This window comes from Henckelia pumila, chromosome 4, assembly GCF_033568475.1.
Source record: "Henckelia pumila isolate YLH828 chromosome 4, ASM3356847v2, whole genome shotgun sequence".
In the NCBI taxonomy this organism is placed as follows: domain Eukaryota; kingdom Viridiplantae; phylum Streptophyta; class Magnoliopsida; order Lamiales; family Gesneriaceae; genus Henckelia; species Henckelia pumila.
Window position 1 is genome coordinate 6,511,920 of NC_133123.1, and position 19,307 is coordinate 6,531,226.

Sequence of the window (19,307 nt, forward strand, 5' to 3'; positions counted from 1 at the left end):
GTCGAACATGTCTTGTCTATTTATCAGGAATTGTGTCGTTCACGATCTTTCACGAGCTTCCGGTTTCAAGTCTGGCGTCAAAGTGTGGGGTAATAACCCCTAATTTCATTTGCTCTTTGTTACAACATGATTTATTTTAATTGATAAAATTTACACTGCTCGAAAAAAAAAATTATCGATTTCAAAATGTCCTAATTGCTTATATATATACTAGTTGTTTACAAATTAAACAGTCGCATGTATGATATATATAGGGGTGCAAACGAACCGAATCGAGCCGAATAATGGTAAAATTTTAAGGCTCGAATTTGGCTAGATAAGAGTATATTCGAGTTCGAGCTCGATTCGAAGCTCAATATTTTCAAATATTTTGACTCGAGCTTGACTCGAAATAAAATTCGAGTTCGAGTTCGGCTCGAAACATTCGAACCTATTCGTGAACTATTTCTCGGATATTATGGTTCAAAAAACTCGAAATGTTAGAAAAAGTTCGAAATGTATATATATGTATTATATAATTATATTATATTATATTAATTAAATAATAAAGCTCGCGAACTATTTGCGAACTATCGAGCAAAATAATTTTGGCTCGAGCTCGGCTCGAAAAAAAATTCGAACATGTTCGAATTCGGCTCGAGTTCGATAAGTTCAAATACAAATCAAATATTTATCGAGCGAACTCGTAAAACTTACAAACGGCTCGGTTCGTTTGCACCCCTATATATGTGTGTGTGTGTGTGTGTGATGAATCAAGGGAGAAATAGCTAGCACGAGCAGGACTAAATTTTAAACGAGCTAGGATTGAAGAGGTACGGTTGGCGCCGCTATCTCTTTTACCGCGTGTAGGCGACATTGTCCCCATCACAAGGAAGGAGGCAGGAAGAATCCTCCTCAATATATATGTCCTTTTCATGTATCATTTGTGTGAACTCCAGTATTTAATTTAATGTTTTTTATTTCTTTAAAAAAAAAAAAAAATTCAGCATCTTGGATTCTTGGTTGAGATTTTTTTAGTTATGTTGCATGTATGAAAGTTAGTTAAGCACGATTATAAGTTATATTTAAAATTACAAAAATATTCACACTGATTTAAATTATAATTTCAAAAAAAAATATTTAATTATTTGGATTGAATATAGAGTCTCTACCAGTGGCCGAGCTACATGGTCCCGAAAATAGGCGACCGCCCCCCTGATATTTTAAAAAAATTTAGTACTATATATATAATATCTTTTTAAAATACAAATTTTAATGAGTGATAGTATAAGTACAACGAAATTTGTACACATCAAATCTTACGACATAAAAAATTCAATACAAAAATTTAATTTATCAAAATCTTATGATACATTATATACAAAATCTCACGATATTATTGTTGTAAATATCGCTGTACACAATATTTATTGTATCTTTAGCATTTTTCAATTTTAATTGTGCAACCTCCTCCTCAATAACAAAAGAGTCGCATCCATCTTGATTATCACTGAAAAAATCATCTTAACTAATTATGTTTTGAAAGATTTTATGAAGTGACAGATTTTCAGAGATTTAAATATATATCCTTGCTGGATGAATACAAATTTTTTGTCATGTATAGCATGTTTTGATCCATCAAATTCATTTTTTTTTTACGTATGATGAAAAATATTATTTCAATTTGATCAGCTTTATCATCTGATTTCTTTTTAATAAAGCTAGCGCATCTTGAGCACCAACATCAAACTTTTATTTGATATATAAAGTATCAATCAATTTTTTGATTTCGCAAAAATTAACGAAATTGTTAAAAAAATGAATACAATGTATAAAGTAAAGCATCGTAAAATTAAATTCCTATGACACGAACCAATAACTATTTCTATTTTCCGATAAAATTAGGACAAAAAAGATGCATGTAATAAAGTATTTTTTCCGCGGATTTTAAATTATTATTAGGTAAATCCCAGATCTCTGTGCTTGGGCGGCGCCACCTCTTCAGTCAAATCCCTTGTTGACCGTGCCCACCCCTACATTTAATCTCTCTCTCTCTCTCTTTATGCCCGCCTCTTTATATAACAACGCTGCTGCTTCTTTTCTCCTTAGCTCTTAATTCTCTTTTTCCCTTCACAGTTCACACCCACAATCATTTAATTTCTTTTATATTTTATCACTAATGGCGGCGATGAAGGAGAAGCCTAATGCCGGAAAGGCCGGAGGAAACGGCAACGCCAAGGCCCTCGCCGTCAAGGAGGTGCACTTCCGGGGCGTCAGGAAGAGGCCGTGGGGCCGTTACGCCGCCGAAATCCGTGACCCGGGCAAGAAGAGCCGAGTCTGGTTGGGCACCTTCGACACCGCCGAGGAGGCGGCGCGTGCGTACGACGCCGCGGCACGCGAGTTCCGGGGACCGAAGGCGAAGACCAATTTCCCCCACTCGTCCGAGGTTCGCAGCCCCAGCCACAGCAGCACGGTCGAATCGTCCAGCGGGGACCTTAACCAGCGTGCTCCGGTCGAGCTGGATCTCACGCGCCGCCTCGGCGCCGCGAAGGACGCCGGCGTCACCTTGGCCGACGCGGCTCCGATGGATGGATATCAGTTTTTCAGGAGGCAGCCATCGATGGCTTTGCTCCCGAACGGGCAACCGGTTTTGATATACGAGCCTCTTGGGATGCCGGCGGCGTACCGCCTGAACCCGGTGGCAGTTGGGTTTAAAAACGCCGCCGCTCATAGCGACTCCGATTCTTCCTCCGTCGTGGATGAGAATCATTTTGACGGATCTGTCGGAAAGAGGGGTCTGGATCTTGATCTGAACCTACCCGCTCCTTTGGATGCTTGACAGATTCCGATTTTCTACACAATTGAGATAACTTTGACAGCTGAATCAGAAAAAAAAAAAAAAAAAAATTCGCATCTGATTTGTAGATAAATGTTTTCCTTGGCCTTCTCCATTTTTTGCAGCTTTGTGAGATCACTGTAATTTCTCTAGCTGTTACATTTTCAATGGGCCATTAATTTTATGTTATTTTGAGAGAGAACTATAAAATTTGCTGTAATTTTTAGTTTTTTTTGTAATATCTTTATAGTTTATCCAATCTTAATATTGGTCGATTATTATTATCATTATTGTCTTATTTTTTGATTCATTGATTGATTAATTAATGATCGGCGGCACATATTTGCCGGAAAACAGGATTCTTATTCGATTTTTGGTTTGTTACCAATTCCTTCACATCCAAAATGTTGAAATACAATTAGGACCAAAATTATTTAACATTAGTAGTGTTTATTACATACTTCATTTTTAGATCAAGAATGTTTATTACATTCGGGTAGCAAGTATATTCGAAAAATAAATGAAGTAATTATATCATATATATAATGTGAAAATTAAAGAATGGGTCAATTAAAATGGCTGTGGCCTGTATGGGTGTCGAGCCCACAGCCGTTGGAATTACGTGTTGACGGGGTACATGTCCTGTCTTAGGTGGACGGCACGTGTTACTTTTAGTCCTTGCCCTATCTTCCTACTATTTATATCTTTCATTTTATTTTTTCAATATAAATTGATTGGTTTTCAGCTATTTAGTTTTTATAATAATAATAATAATAATAATAATAATAATAATAATAATAATAATATGTCTTGTATGTATTCAAAATGTACTAGTTTATGATTAAGAGTGGCTTAATTTCGAATCCAAAAAACTTCGTGACAGTAGAATTTGAGGACGTGATGTTTTATAGCATCTCTGATATGTATAACTTGACCTCCAATATTGTGTTAATATGTAATCATATTTCAATCAAGACAAAATTATATGTTACAAATTGGTGTAACATTATTTTATATCAATTACTTTTTGAGGTGTGTGTCTTACCTTCACTGTATCAAATGATTTTTTCCTATTTCAATCGACCTTCCAACTGGAACTTCCCCGTTTCTCGTCGCTTCAAATAGAAATCGATTACGTGATTGAATATTGTATATAATTTTTTATTCCATCAACAATTTATGACTGATAATTAATGTATAACTTAATTTTAAAAAAAAACACGAGAAATTCAAATACTTTGTTTACAAAATTACAAGGGTAATTGCTCTCCGACAATTATTATTTGAGTAGATATTTAGTGAGATGGTTTTGCGATTTTTTATCCGTCAACCGGTTAACATTGTTCATATTTACATTAAAAAGTAATATTTTTAACATAAAAAATAATGATTTTTAATAATTGACTCAAATAAAAATTTGGCTCACAAATTAATATGTGAATTCGTTTCACGAGAATTTTTGTTTTATTTGTTTGAAGGTGAACATTACATCAAGTATACGTACAAACATAAAGGCATCGACAAATTTTAAATTTTTTTTTAAAAATAATGGTGAACTTGCTACAATTAATTACGTCAATCAAACAAAGTATATTGAACAAATCATGTGTGATAGACTAATAAAAATGACATGATAACAAATTCACATTATCAAATGGTCTCAAATGCACATATATATTTCATCAGCCTGGACAAACTGTAATTGACATCACGTGTGAAATGTCTCAGAAGAAGGACTTGGAGCTGGGGGCACTTTGTTACTGAAATCACGTGTGAGATGTATCAGAAGATGATGAATATATAAAATATATAATTATTCTGGGGTGATAAATTAAAATTAAAATTTATATATAATGAAATGATTCGGACATTGGCTCCATAAAAACGAGGAAAATAAAATATTGGGGGATAAATTCCTGACAACACGAAGCGCGTGGGAAGAGGGAGGAGACAAGGGCGGCGGGTCCACGGTGGAGAAATTGAGGTGTCGCGATTCCGCCGCCGCTTTCGGTGGGCCTCAGCCACTATGCGTCGGCGGAAATTGTGGAGTACACTTTGTTTCCTGCTTTCCATGCATACCCCCCCAATACCATAGGACTTAGGCGTAGACCTCTTATTCTTTTTCCTTCTTTTTTCGGTTTTTGAAAAGCATTTCCTCTGTAGATTATTTTAAAAACAACTTAAAAACAATTCTTGTTCCGTTTGAGCAATTACGCGTGAATTTTTTTGAAAAATTATATGTTACAAATTTTTCGTAAAGTATTTTAAAATACGTTTTAAAAATTAATAAATATATATTTTCGACAACTAAAAGATGTTTGGACAACTATTTACAAAAAATGATTTTATGATTAAAAATTATTTGTACCATTTTTGGAAAATAATTCTATGAAAGCCTCTTTATTTTTGTTTGCTAGTTATTTTTTTAATTTAAAAATATCAAAAAATAATCGTCGATTGTTCTTTAAAAATTACAATTTGGATTAAATATTTTTTAAAAATATTTTACTGAAATATTATTCAGACATGTTTTAAAAATTATTTCACTGATAAAACACTAAAAAAAATTTTATAATACATCGCGTTTGTTTCAAATATATATGATAAAACCCTATCTTGACCTCCGGTGAGAGATGATACCCGTAGAATAAAATAAGTCGATAGTATAAAAAAATCCGAATCGAAGCGCGTGCTGAAAAATAGAAAAATACAAAGCTATACGGAAGAAACAAAGTGGGAGACATCAAAGCACGTGGGGGAGGCGAATGGTATACGAAATATACTACGGCGTTTTACTTGAGTTGGGTTCAGTTACAAAGATAAAATATTCTTAGTTTGTTCGTTTTTTAAAAAATAATAATAAAAAAAAATACTATGGCATTTCTAACGTCCTTGTGATTTTTTTCTTATATGCAATCACTTGAGGGAATGTATATCCTGCAATTTTTTAAAATATTATGTTCGATGAAAATATTAAAGTTAGTGTATTTCATGTAGTCTCTTAGGTTGATGCATTCGATATAACCCCTAGGGGTTATGATTCTTTATAGTCTCTAGGACTTGGTGAATTTTTTATGGTCATCGTGACTTGATTAATTTTTTTTATAGTCACTACGACTTGATAATTTTTTTATTTTCGATATGACTTCTTCTGAAAAAAAATTTATAGTCGCTATGAATTTTTTTGAAATTTTTTTTATAGTCGATAATAATTTTTATGAATTTTTTTTAATAGTTGCTATGACTTTTTCTGAAAAACTTCTGAATTACTAAGAATTCGAGAGAGAGAGGTAGTGAATTGACAAGAATTCTGATTTAATTTAGGGGTTTTCCAGCCTTCTTTGGCAAGGGGCGGGTCTTGGCGAGACATTCAGAAGTCGTAGCGGAGTTGTGCCCAAGTTTTGGAGCAATCGACAACAAAGGGCTGACGACGGACGAATGTATAACTCTGATTCCCTATAAATATTTAGGAAGTATGTTATAACTTAGTTAAGGCTTTTAAAACAAGTTTATAATGCAAGAGTATTTTGCATTGTAGTACTGACTATAGGCTTGGACAGTAGAGCTGGTTTAGCTTACCTAGTATCTGAATTACAAAAGTACTGTTCGAGATATCCAAACTGAGTATGCATGTATTATGTGTTTGTATGGTTTATTTGATTATATGACATGGTTTTATCTGCATATATATGTCATGATATTATGTTGCATCCATTAGCATATTGATCTTGTATTCTTGAGATATCCTGTAGTAGGGCGCTCACTCTACGAGTACTAGATGGTTGGATACGTTAGTCTTGTGTCAGGTCACCATTATGGTTGGACACTAGTACTAGTATCAGGTCATCATTATCCACTGGGTATAAGAGCCACCTCCTGATGCGACGGTGCAGCATGCTATATACCCCGGGTCCGGCTTGTGAGCTTGTTTCTTGACCCTCGTGTCTTGGTATCCAGATCACTTGCATTTATGTGCATATAATATTGTATACTCATACTCTCGTGCTGAGCGCTTTATGCTCACGTCCTTGTATTGTTGTTTCTGGACACTCTATTTCATGGGGCAGGTTTGCGGTTGGATGAGACGGGTGTTTTCAGGAGAGCTTAGGCTGTAGAGTGACAACAGTTGGAGATGTTTGTGCCTGTCTAAGCTTTCAGAATTGATGTATTTGGGTTGATACATTTTCTTTCGATATGGTTGTATAAGTGAGTATTTACATATTCTTTTTTCTTGGGATTGTAACTTGTTTTATGGTTTTCGCTGTTAATTTCTGATTATTGTTTATTAAGTTAAATGCATGCATAAGATTTTGATTATTAGGTGATCACGGCGCGGGTCACTACACGCTCCGACAAGGTTGTTTGGAATTTTTACAGTATGCAGCGTTTGTTATGTTATACAAATCTGCTTTCGCATAGAACTTGTCAATATGATCTTGAGGATCATTGGTTCCATTGAACTCGGGTAGGTTGTGGATTTTGACTCCCGTAGGTAATGTTTAAGATATAACAGCGTTGGTGAAGGGCTCCGACGTGCAAGGAGAATTGCTGACGAATTTTCTCTGTCGATATTTGTGTGAGACCCATATCCTAGGGTTGGAATGGTGGTTCTGTCTTTCTCGGAGTGGTCGCGAATTGTGTGGCTACTTGGTTTACCTTATTTGCGAGTCATATATTTCTTAGTTCTCTCGAGATCTTTGTCATTTGTTTTTGGCACGGTTTTCTTCGGGTCTTTGTTACCGAGGTCATGAGAAGACGAGCCTCCACTTTGAGCTCTCTTGTCGGTGCTTCGACGTTAACGGGATGCCACGAATTAAGCGACCGCTTCAATCGCTGCGCGTGCGGTTGTTTCTTCCATTAATGTTGTTAATGTTTCCTGGGTGAAACTAAATTCAGGCGGTGGTTTGGAGATGAGAGGTGGGTCTCCATGACGATTATTTTCTTGATATATTTGTGATGGAGTATGCATTCTTAATGATGCAGCGAATAATTTCCCACAGACGGCGCCAAGCTGATGTAGCAAAAATTATATTACCCGATTGAAGAGAATCTGGGTAATTTGTGGAGATCCGGATGACCGGATTAATACTCGAACTGTTCCGGAGAAAGAACTTCGTGGGTTGTTACCTGCATCACAAAGTAAAGTGAGTGACGTCGGGGGTTGCCCGGTGAAAACACTCCGACGCTCAAATCAGTATTTGCCCAATAAAAGTTTTAGAGAACTAGATCATGTGATTATAGAGAGCGTACCTTAATAATGAGATGATTTGAGCTATTTATTGATAGTCAGAGAGTTTCATGAACTTGAGCCTCTTATGAGATTTTAAAAATTTATGGGTCTTGATAAAGTGTCCAAATAAATAACTAAATAATATGAGACCCAAATGGATTGAGTCACTGGGCTTGGGACCGGAAAAAAATCAAATTGAGTAATAACCCATCAATTAACAATTAACATCCAAACACACGTTTTGCGTGTGATATTATATGTAAATCTTATGTATTTACATATTTTTATATATATTTATTTTATTTTGACTCACATTTGAGATCTCATGACTAGAGTCCAACTTGATGAGACTCCCCCCACCCCTGGGGAGCCAACATACACCTTCCCCTACACTTCTCTCATGGGCCAACCCTACCTTTTAGAATGATACTCAGATCTTAGTATTTGGTTATGGGTCTTCATTAGGCTCAAGCATGTGATGGACCCACTCATAAGATATCATCTATTATACAAGGGAATTTTTTTTCTTATTTTAATTTAAACATTAAAATGCTTACAACGTGTATTTGAGGATAATAATATCATATATTAAACATAACTGAATATATACAAATATCAAGTTAATGAGATTAAAAGATATTGAATATAAAATTAAAGATGGGAATATTTATTAATTATTTTTAGCGATTTAAATGTGGAGCATATTAAGTGTAAATGTTATTAATCACTCGAATTTTATGGTGAAAGCAACGTGACACGCATATATCATTGTCCGCCGCTTGAGAAATAGATGTCTATATTCCTCATCAAACGATTTCATACATTTGTCAATTTAGAGTATGTGTTCTGTCCGGTCTATAATGTGAATCCGAACATGGGGTGAACCCTTATTCAAGTTGCTCCTTCATTTGTATCATGCTATTAGTCACACACACTACGGATACGGATGCATAAGGTATATATCGTGTAATGGAATCTGAATGTCTTTACAATGATATGAATCATATGATATTGTTTATTTTTTGGTATAAATTATCATGGTTTGGTTTTTGGATTTCATCCAAAATGCTTAACAATTATCTCATCAAACGAAGGACCATCGTTGTTCTTATGGTTCGGAACTCCCCTCAAGCCCATGCTCCCCTCCTCTCAACTTTGAGAATCTTGAACTCCAATTGAGGTCACTCCTCACTGTGTTGATATCACATGCCTTGCGTGTAAGACTTGAAGCACCACCTTTTCGAGAATTCATCACTGATTTACTGGGAGCTCTCACCTCCTTCGTTTAAGTTATTCGAGAATTTCACCCGCATTACTTGATCTGGATCATGACTCTGATACCACCTGTCGTGTAATAGAACTCGAATATCTCCACAATGATATAATATGATCCACTTTTAGCATAAACTCTCATGTTTTTGTTTTTAAACTTTACCCAAAAAACCTCGTACAAATGAAATTAAATATCGAGGATCGATCATATTGATTTTCCAATATAGGTTTTGTCAACCGAATATTTTCTGTTATTTTTTATATCCTTAAAAATTAAAGTATAAAAAACCTAATCAAGATAATTCGATTTTCCTAAAGTTAATTTATAAAACTACACCGCAGTATATATTTTTTAAAAAAAACAACCAAGTGAAATTTGTCTCTTAATCGATATTTTATTTGAAGTTAATGTGTGTGCCTGCTTATATTATTAGACGCATGATATTTAATTAGTATGAAAAAAAATGTCAAAACATGAATACATATATGGCAAAAATTCGAAATGCTTAATGTAGTTAGAAATTAAATAACGTACCAATTAAATAGGTATATTATTATATATAGCCGTACGTATGACTTAAATAAATATAGGAGCGCCGCCGAGGGACGGCACCGCCGGAGGAACTTGTGACGTGGGGTCCGCCGCTGTTTCTTGGTGGGTGTGCGATGCGCCACGTGTGACGTGGCGTCATTTAATTACCATTTATTAATTATTTATTTATAGTCACACCAAACGCGCTAACAGGGGCGGCTCCATGTATTATTCATGTCCCTTGTTCCCAGTCAACACTGTGTTGTATATGTATGGCGGCTTTTCTTTTGATTTTATGAATATTTATATTACGCACACTCTGTCTCTTTATATCCAAGTTGACTCCGTCGTCTTCGTCTTTAATACTTTTTTTGTAGAAATATGTGAAATTATATACTTTCTCTTTTAGATAGTTGTAATTATTTGATTTCATTTTTTTATTATAAATTATAAACTTCAGAATATGTATCCGAGATTATGCAATTCATGACTTTAATTAGAGTCAATAAATTCTTAATTTATTAGGTGATATTTGTGCTATATTTGATATTTGATCAATGTAACTATTTTTAGAGTTTTTTATTCCCTTCGGATCCTACAGTAATTTTTTTTTTCCCTTAAAAAAAGTCTATAGTTATTTTTAACAGTTTGTCTAACGATGAATTATTTTGAAAAATTACTATATGCTTTGTGCAGGGAGTGTTATATAGACTAATCATCTTCATCCACGAAAGCAATCTAACAAATGAATATTTTTTTAAAAATATTTGCTCACGTTGGATCATTATTCTTTTTTCCGCCCACCTAATTGGATTATATATTATTCTCATGACACTACAAAACATATCATTCCAAAGCTCATAAGCCATCAAATCCTCCTCGCCAACTCATTATGATATGAATATTGCACTTTCTATCTTTAAATATTTCAAAACAAACCTTTGTAGAATTGTCATTTACACCAGTTTTTCATCTCATAAGACACTGTTTGGTTTGAGATATGATATAAGTAATATATAGATGAATAATATAATGTAATAAAATATAAATAATAAATAATAGTTAAAATAGTATTGGATTTGATTGATTGATTATAGTTTATTTGATTTGATTGATTAAATTTTATATAAAAATGTTAAATGACTATTTTGTCTTTTTAACAATAAATAAAAAAAAATTATATTATTTATAAGAGATAATATAGTAATTTAAATTCAATGATTTGATTGATGTAAAATAAATAGTTAAATAATATGATTAGAAAAACGTGGTATGAAATGAGATGAGTTATACATATATTAGTAATATGGTGAACAGAACGGTGCCTAAGTAAAATCAATCACATTATAGCTTATATATAATACCGAGCCGTTGAATAATAAAAAAACAATTGCCAATATTTGTTTTTTTTTTTTTGAAAATAAACATTGTGTATCACTGAATAAAATGAAGAATATTGTTTACAATTTTACAAAGCAGAATAGCGCGCGATTGCATTCTCCCAACTAAAAGCATGACAAAATTTCATAACATATTTGATTCCTGGTAGTTTTTGTGGCAAGTTTTCGGGATTTGGATATTTAAGCAAATTAATAGAATCACATAAGATTGAAAGTCTCACCGCGCAATCAACGGCCCTTTATGGGCTTTCAATTCTGTTGTCACAATTCATAAAACCAGCCCAATTATGACAACTTAAGCCCAAAACATTTCAAATTGATCAACATCAATGTCCAATGAATCTTTAAAGTTCCACACAGACTAGTGAGTGGTCTTGGCTCTTGAAGCTCAACAGCATATCCTATATAATATTATTTGAAAAAAAAATGCTATATATATATATATTTTTATGCTATATCTATAGTGAAGGTTACACTTTTACACATTATATTTGAAATTACAAATTATTTCAAATGCAATTTTGGAAAAAAAAATTCATATAAAATAAAGAGATAATTTTGTAATTTTAAAACTAACATGTAAACCAATATGTAATCCCCAATGTACATATAATATTATTCATACTATATTTATATCGTAAAACGTCGTCTAGTACTGTTCATGGGTATTTCGTATTTGTTTCCGTAACATCTCTCCACATGCAAATTAAAATATGAATTTTTGACTTATTTAAGGGGATGTATTCATTGCAAATATTTGATTACTTTTTTAAAATAATAGACTTATGTGAAATCGAAAGATTTTATTGATTTCTGTAGAAAATTTTCATAGACTCTTGTGAATTTACTTTGATAGATTTTTGTTGACATTTGTAAATTTTTCAGTATTTAAATATTAAAAATAAACATGCAAAAAAAATAATTACTTTTTAATATATTTAATTAATACACTAACGTTGTAATTAAACTGTTGATAAATAAATATATAATTCATGTTTAATAAGTGAATAAAAAATTAAATTTAATTGTTAAAAATAAAATATTGTTACGTTCGATTCTATGAAAATAAAGTTTTATGAAATTATATATAATGTGATAATTTTATTAATCATAATTATAATTTTAGACTTGAATTTCAATATTATAAATTATAAAAAAAGAAATAACATTTAATTTAATATGTTAAAAAACATATTTTTATCAATCAAATATTAAAAAATTAGTTTTTTTTCTTGTTTTTTAAAAATTGTAGCAATATTTGTTTGTTTTTGTTTTTAACACTTTTGTTGCACGGATTTTTAAATGTTTAAAAATTAATTAAAACATATAATTTTTGCAGCTATCTTTTGTTATATAATTTAATAATTAATATTATAATTATTTGTAAAAAATATGTATTAAAAATAACAAAATCATTTTATTTTTTTAGTAAAAAAAATATTTTCAAAATTCCAACTGACAAATTTTAAAAATTTTTAAATAGCGTTTTGATTTTGATTCAAAATTTAATTAGTATTTAGAAAATATTATAACTGAATCGATTAAAAAAGGGAAAAAATTTGAAGAGAAGCAGAGTTTTTTATTTATTTATAGAAACATGATTTGAAAGAGGGAAAAGAGACGTGTAGATATAATATTTTAAAAAATATTTATTTTTATTTATTTTTATATAAGTTATAGTCAAATTACTTGGGAAACAAGCATTGAAATCCGTTTCCAATTTTTTCTTTGAAACTCCCACCCCACCCCACACACATAAACAGACACATATTCTATCCGTTGACACACGCATGAATACATAATTTTTTTTAAATAAAAATAATTAAATAAAAATTATGTAGATTATTTTAATATGAATTGGTATAATGATAGCGATATGCCAATCAATTTATGAGAATGGATGTTTTATTTTAATAACAAATGTTGAATCAAATAAGAGTAAATTTTTTATATTGGATAAATAAACAGACATAACATCTAAAAGTTTTTAGTATATCAATCATGAGTTAAACAATGATATAAAACCGAATCAAATTTGTTTTAATTATATTTAACAAGTAATAGGTATTAAATTAGTTAAGCTTAGTTTTCTGTCGCCTCGACACACACCGAACTTATTTAATTTAAAAATGACGATGCTTTAAGCCATTTCCTCTAGTCGTATACGATCCGACTTATATGTTTTCAAGTTCATACGTTCATATTCATATTTTATTATTATATGATACACATTATTAAGTATACCGTGGTGAGAATATGCCACAATAGACATAAAATTTTGTTTTATATAAGATGTTCCTGCGAACCACTTATTTCAAAATAAAAAAATATAATATCCATAAATATTTTTTAAAAATTTTGCAATTAAATTTTAGCGAAAACAGACTCATAGATACTTATGATCATATTGTGATGTCATGCCTTACGTTCCATTAGTTGATTTTATGCGTCATCAACCCAACAAACACAGCATATATAAATTGTAAATTCCCTTTGAAAGTAATCTTACGAATTTGAATATTCATGATTTTTTACAAAAAAAAAAAAACAAAAATTTCACATTAATAAGTATATATAAACATATTCGATTATATATATATTTTAGTTGGTTTGGTATTCAGTGTTCACTGCTCTGAGACGCTTGACATTGGAGATGGAGAACGGTGGGTTATCGAGAAATCAATGGCGTTTCCGAGGAAATGAGGGCCTTACGAAAGCTTCGGCACTCACCGTAAGAGGTGTGCTCAATATGCTTATGGATAATCTCAATGCAAACGATACGAGACCCGTCATCCCCCTCGGCCATGGCGATCCTTCCGCCTTTCCTTCATTCCGCACCGCCATTTCCGCCGAGGATGCCCTCTGCTCCGCCATCCGAACCGCCAGGTTCAACGGCTATTCCTCCACCGTCGGTATTCCCGCCGCTCGCAGGTGTGCATCTACTCACCTTCGTGCACTCAATTGACCGACTTCTTTATTTTCAGGTTCTGATAATTGTTTACTTTTGTCACAATTTCATCGCAAAACTTTATTTCAGTGGTTTTAATTTTTCCTCCAGTAATTTCAAATTCCAGTTCATTGGCCATATGCCTGAAACGTATGCCTACCAGTCTATGTTTTTGGGTTTTAATTGGTTAAATCCCAAAAGCTTTCTCTACCGAATATGGGTTGAGTTCAATTGTTTTGTGTATCCTATGATCTATGGTTATATATGAACCTACCATCCTTCTGGTTAACGAGATCCTACACTATGGACGTTATGCAATCATGTCCGATAATTAATATCTCTACACATGAGCATGAGATATTGTTGATTTGGCAAATCATGACACATTGAATTTGTGGTTAGGGTAAAACCCACAAGGTAGGTTGAACTCTACTCATCCTTCATCCACCTTTTTCACCATATCAATCAATTATTGCCAAATAGACTTTTGACATGTGCTAGAATAAGGCTAGGGTTCAACTTATTTTATGGATATTAATTCAAACCCTCAATGATAGATCTAATGTCCCATGATTTGTCACGTCAACAATATTTCATTAATTACGTCTATGTGTAAAGATTCGAACCATTAGATGCACTAGAATAAGTAATTCCAGTTTACACCTACCCATATTAACTTCATTCCATTTTTTCTTATAGAATTTTCACTCAATTTCAGTTATTCAAGCATTAACAATCTATTTGAAGAAAGGGGAAATACATGTGATTGATTTTGCTGAATAAGATATTTATACTATGAGTAAAAAACAACTTTACGAATTTTATAAAATCGAAATGCTTGGAAAATTTTTCAAATACTCTACGTTTATGTAATATATTATTTCGTGGTTCCGAAATATTTTCTTTCCACGAAATTCCAGTAGCGCCAATCATTCGAAATTCTATAATAAATAATGATCCTATGAATTAAGCAATTCAAAATAAAATTTATTTTTCATAATGATTTGATGTAACTAATTTGTATCATACACAGTGTTCTAAAAAGCTCGCTTAAGCGACGCTTAATCTCGTTTAAGCTTTAATACGCTTGAACTCGATTAAGCGACCGTTTTTTAGAACGGAAGATTTTATTTGTTTTTTAAAATGAAAACATTTTTATAAGTATATATATTTATAGTTTAGAACTTGAATTATCTATTAAATCATATATTGATGGTTAATCTAACATTTTCTTTAATGTTTGTCTTAAAATAATTAAAATTATATTAAAAATTGAAAACGCTTTTTCAAGCTTAAGCTCGAAGCTTGACCTTCACGCTTCGACGCGCTTCACGTTTTTTAGAACCTTGATCATACATCATTATTATTATTATTCTCTATTTTCTTAGGATAAGAAGACTTCTCGCTTATCTCTTACTAATTAGTCATCAATATTTTTAATAGAAAATTCCACGATTATTTTGTTTTCAAAATCCTTATCTAGTTTATATTGATGATAATACTTTCATAAAGTCAATATTTTCATTATGAAAAGCGTAAAATTATAGTAGTTCATAAGAGGCCTTTTTGGAGAATCCGACCGAGACCTTGTCTTAAACTTGAGCATTTGGTGTTAAATGAGCTATAAGCTATCAGCATATCCCAATATTTTTTTATGAGACTTTTTTGTAGTCTGCGAAATGCAATACTTCCCGGAGTAGAATATGATAACCTCATAACAGAAAAATTCCTTCTAATTTGACAATTATAGGTGGAGCCCTCTAGTTTTTTGAGCCTCCATTGTTTCATGTTTTAGCTTCAATTACTTTTCCCCGAGTTCAAAATTTGGCTAAGACGTAGTCTTTGATTTGGTTATGGATTATCGTCCTATTCTATGCATATTTTTTTTTATAAAAAATATCACAGAGATTGGTCCTCCAGATTTTTGTCTTGATTATTTGGTCGTTGCGACAAATGATAATAATCTTTGTGCAAGGCTTCCAAGTACGAGCAATACATGCAGTCTAAGTGAATATATAAGTTTTTTCTACATTCCTGGTGCAAACATTGTATTGAAAACATTTTTTTTTCCCTTTACAGTGCAGTAGCAGATTACCTTTCTAAAGATCTTCCATGCAAGTTGTCCCCTGATGATGTTTTCCTGACAATTGGATGCACACAAGCATTAGAAACCATTGTTACTGTCCTTGCAAATCCCAAATCTAACATTTTACTCCCAAGACCAGGCTTTCCTTATTATGAAGCTAGGGCAGGTTTTTCACATCTTGAGGTCCGACACTACGATCTTGTTCCAGAAAAAGGCTGGGAAGTTGATTTGGATGCTGTTGAGGCTCTGTCAGATGAAAATACGGTTGCCATGGTAATTATTAACCCTGGCAATCCCTGCGGTAATGTTTTCAATTATGAACAATTGAAGAAGGTGCGTAATTTCTTCATGGTTATGGCATTGAAAATTATTATAACGAATACATAGCTGATGGTATTGCTGTATGAATTGTCCATGTGATTCCCAGATTGCAGAGACTGCTAAAAAGCTTGGAATTTTAGTAATTTCTGATGAAGTATATGACCATCTTACATTTGGAAGTAACCCATTTGTACCCATGGGGGTCTTTGCATCCATTGTTCCAGTTGTTACTGTTGGGTCAATATCAAAGAGATGGATTGTTCCTGGCTGGAGACTTGGTTGGCTTGTTACTAATGATCCAGATGGCATTCTTATGAAACAAGGGGTACTTTCTTCATCTCTCAAATTCTATTTTTCCTTCGGTTTCAATTGTTTTCTGCAAATTTTGCATTTTGCGCATGTAAAAATTTTAAAATTAATATTGGATTGCAACCTTTAAATTTTGTTGGAATGGATTAGTTTTGTGTGATAAATCTGTAGCTGGCTTACTGACGTAAACTGTTTTGAAATAAAATTTACGTTCAGCAGGCTCTTTTGTGGTTTGTAACCATTTCATTTCTCATTATCGTGTCAGAGTAACATAATTGGCTTCTTTTTGAGTTGGGCTACTTTGACTTACTGCCCATCCAGAAAAAAATCTCATGCATGTACTGGAACTGCTTTAATGCCATCCAGAAAAAAAATCTCAAGCTCGTAGTATTTGAAGGATGAAGGAACTTTATGCTTCGAGTATTGAAACAAAGAGTTAGATCTCGAGCTTCTTACTGTGATTGGTGTTGAACTTGATAGAAGTGCTCCTGCTATTTTTTACTTTTAAGCTAAAAATAATTTAAATACTTCGATGAACCATCTTATCTGAGTTATGAAACCTTTTGATATGTCATGAGAAATCATGAAGTTCTTTTTGTCTGCAGATTGTTGATAGCATCAAAGGTTTCTTGAATATTTCCTCTGATCCAGCAACATTTAGTCAGGTTCTTTCTTCGACAGTTGATATTATTTCTCTTTTCTCATTACTTCTTCCTCCATCTATATTGTTTCTCGTTATCCTTTTTACTTTAGCCCTCAAGAAATAAAGATGGATGCACTGATTGGCATAAAATGCTACAAACAAGTGGCATAACCAGGATTTCAATTTTCAGATTCAGGAGGGCAACAATTTAAAAATTATTTCTTGGTAGACATGATATAATGTTTTCGTTATTTTAATTTTTTAAATTTTATTACAGAATAAAAAAAATAATGGGTAAATCATACCAGTTTAAAAATTTTCTGCTGCGCAACAGCTTGGCTTTACCTCTAAGAAGATCCACCCCTGGTTACAAAAATAAGGCCAAGGTTGTTTATCAGTGATCATAGGGCTAGGGAGTAGGACTAGGAGTATCAACTGTTAGCCGTAACTGTAAATCGAGGGTTGTCTTAGTTAAACGTCAATTAATAGCACTTCATTTTTGCTTGAACAGGGGGCTCTTCCACAAATTCTTGAAAATACCCCAGCTGATTTCTTTGAGAAAATCATTGTTGTACTCGGAGAATGTGCCAACATATTGTATGATCGCATCAAGGAAATTCCTTGCTTAACATGCCCAAGCAAGCCTGAAGGATCCATGTTCGTGATGGTAAACCAGAACAGCTTTCTTCTTTTTTCTAAATAATGAAGAACCAGTCAATATTATTTGTAACGAGTTTTTGCACGCCAGGTAAAACTTAATCTGCACCTTCTGGAGGACATTAAGGATGATTTGGAATTCTGCCACATGCTGGCTAAAGAAGAATCAGTTATAGTTCTGCCAGGTAAATGCTTCGAGCGCCCATTGCTGCTGTGTGTATCGCAAATTTACCGATCCATATAATATCTTTCTTGGTAATGATCTCTGCAAAATGCTACATGAGTTTCGGTTACATACCTCTCATCTCATTTCTGTAATTTTTCGAAGTACCCAACACTTATCGAGCAAAAGTTTGATTAGTTTAGTTACTAGTTTGGTAAAGAGACAAATTTCATTTGCAGGGTTAGCAGTAGGACTCGAGAATTGGCTCCGAGTAACATTTGCTGTCGAGCCATCATCTCTCGATGATGGCCTTCGAAGAATAAAGGCTTTCTACCAGAAGCATCAAAAGAAACAATGAAAATTGTTTCTTAGGATATTATGTAATTTGTGGAAGCAACTACGCGTTGGATCCGCAGATTCAACAAGTATGAAAGAATTACTTTTGCTTGTTTTAGCAGGAAATTGTCGAAGAAAAATCAAGGTTTTTCTTCGTTTCCTGCATCCATTGAACTCTAGTAAATAATGTTTGGGAAGGCTCTCTGTTTGCTCCCATAACTGTTGTGTTGTGTCTGTACAAAAGCCACGATGTCTTCGTGCCAAGAACGATGCTATGATTGTTAAATATTTGTTGCTATTATCCAATTTCTTCCTGTGAATTTTCTTAGCACACAATATTAATAACCACAATGAGTTTTATCATATGGTGACGGATATTTCTGTAATTTTCAAAGTCAGCATCAGTAAACTTGACATTGTATCAGAACTTCGATGAAAAACTTACGTTGCATCAGAACCTCGAGAAAAAAGCTGTGTAAAAAAGGGGAGAGTCTATGCTAGCACATGGGCCAACAATAATTTTTTTTTTTTTTTTTTTTTTTTGCATTTCTGATGTTCACTTGTGACTATTTAAGGAATAAGATCAAAATTTGACT

The 19,307-nt window shown here is 32.8% G+C and overlaps 2 protein-coding genes across 2 annotated transcripts; both read left to right on the forward strand.

Annotated features, from left to right (window-relative positions):
* The first annotated feature begins 2,072 nt into the window (after positions 1-2,072).
* Positions 2,073-3,102, forward strand: LOC140864684 (ethylene-responsive transcription factor 4-like). Its single transcript, XM_073268983.1, has one exon. The coding sequence runs from the start codon at positions 2,159-2,161 to the stop codon at positions 2,816-2,818; it is 660 nt and encodes a 219-aa protein (XP_073125084.1). The 5' UTR covers positions 2,073-2,158; the 3' UTR covers positions 2,819-3,102.
* A 10,677-nt stretch (positions 3,103-13,779) lies between these two features.
* LOC140860080 (tyrosine aminotransferase-like) lies at positions 13,780-19,017 on the forward strand. The gene is made up of 7 exons (XM_073262845.1): positions 13,780-14,180; positions 16,276-16,615; positions 16,710-16,928; positions 17,518-17,577; positions 18,067-18,222; positions 18,304-18,397; positions 18,615-19,017. The coding sequence occupies exons 1-7, from the start codon at positions 13,903-13,905 to the stop codon at positions 18,731-18,733; spliced, it is 1,266 nt and encodes a 421-aa protein (XP_073118946.1). The 5' UTR covers positions 13,780-13,902; the 3' UTR covers positions 18,734-19,017.
* The last annotated feature ends 290 nt before the right edge of the window (positions 19,018-19,307 follow it).

Bases quoted from the DNA above. Each gene is read 5' to 3' on its own strand.
- LOC140860080 (XM_073262845.1), top strand. From the start codon at position 13,903: ATGGAGAACGGTGGGTTATCGAGAAATCAATGGCGTTTCCGAGGAAAT. The intron at 14,181-16,275 runs GTGTGCATCTAC...TTCCCTTTACAG, and splicing joins GGTATTCCCGCCGCTCGCAG to TGCAGTAGCAGATTACCTTT. The intron at 16,616-16,709 runs GTGCGTAATTTC...TGTGATTCCCAG, and splicing joins ATTATGAACAATTGAAGAAG to ATTGCAGAGACTGCTAAAAA.
- LOC140864684 (XM_073268983.1), top strand. From the start codon at position 2,159: ATGGCGGCGATGAAGGAGAAGCCTAATGCCGGAAAGGCCGGAGGAAAC.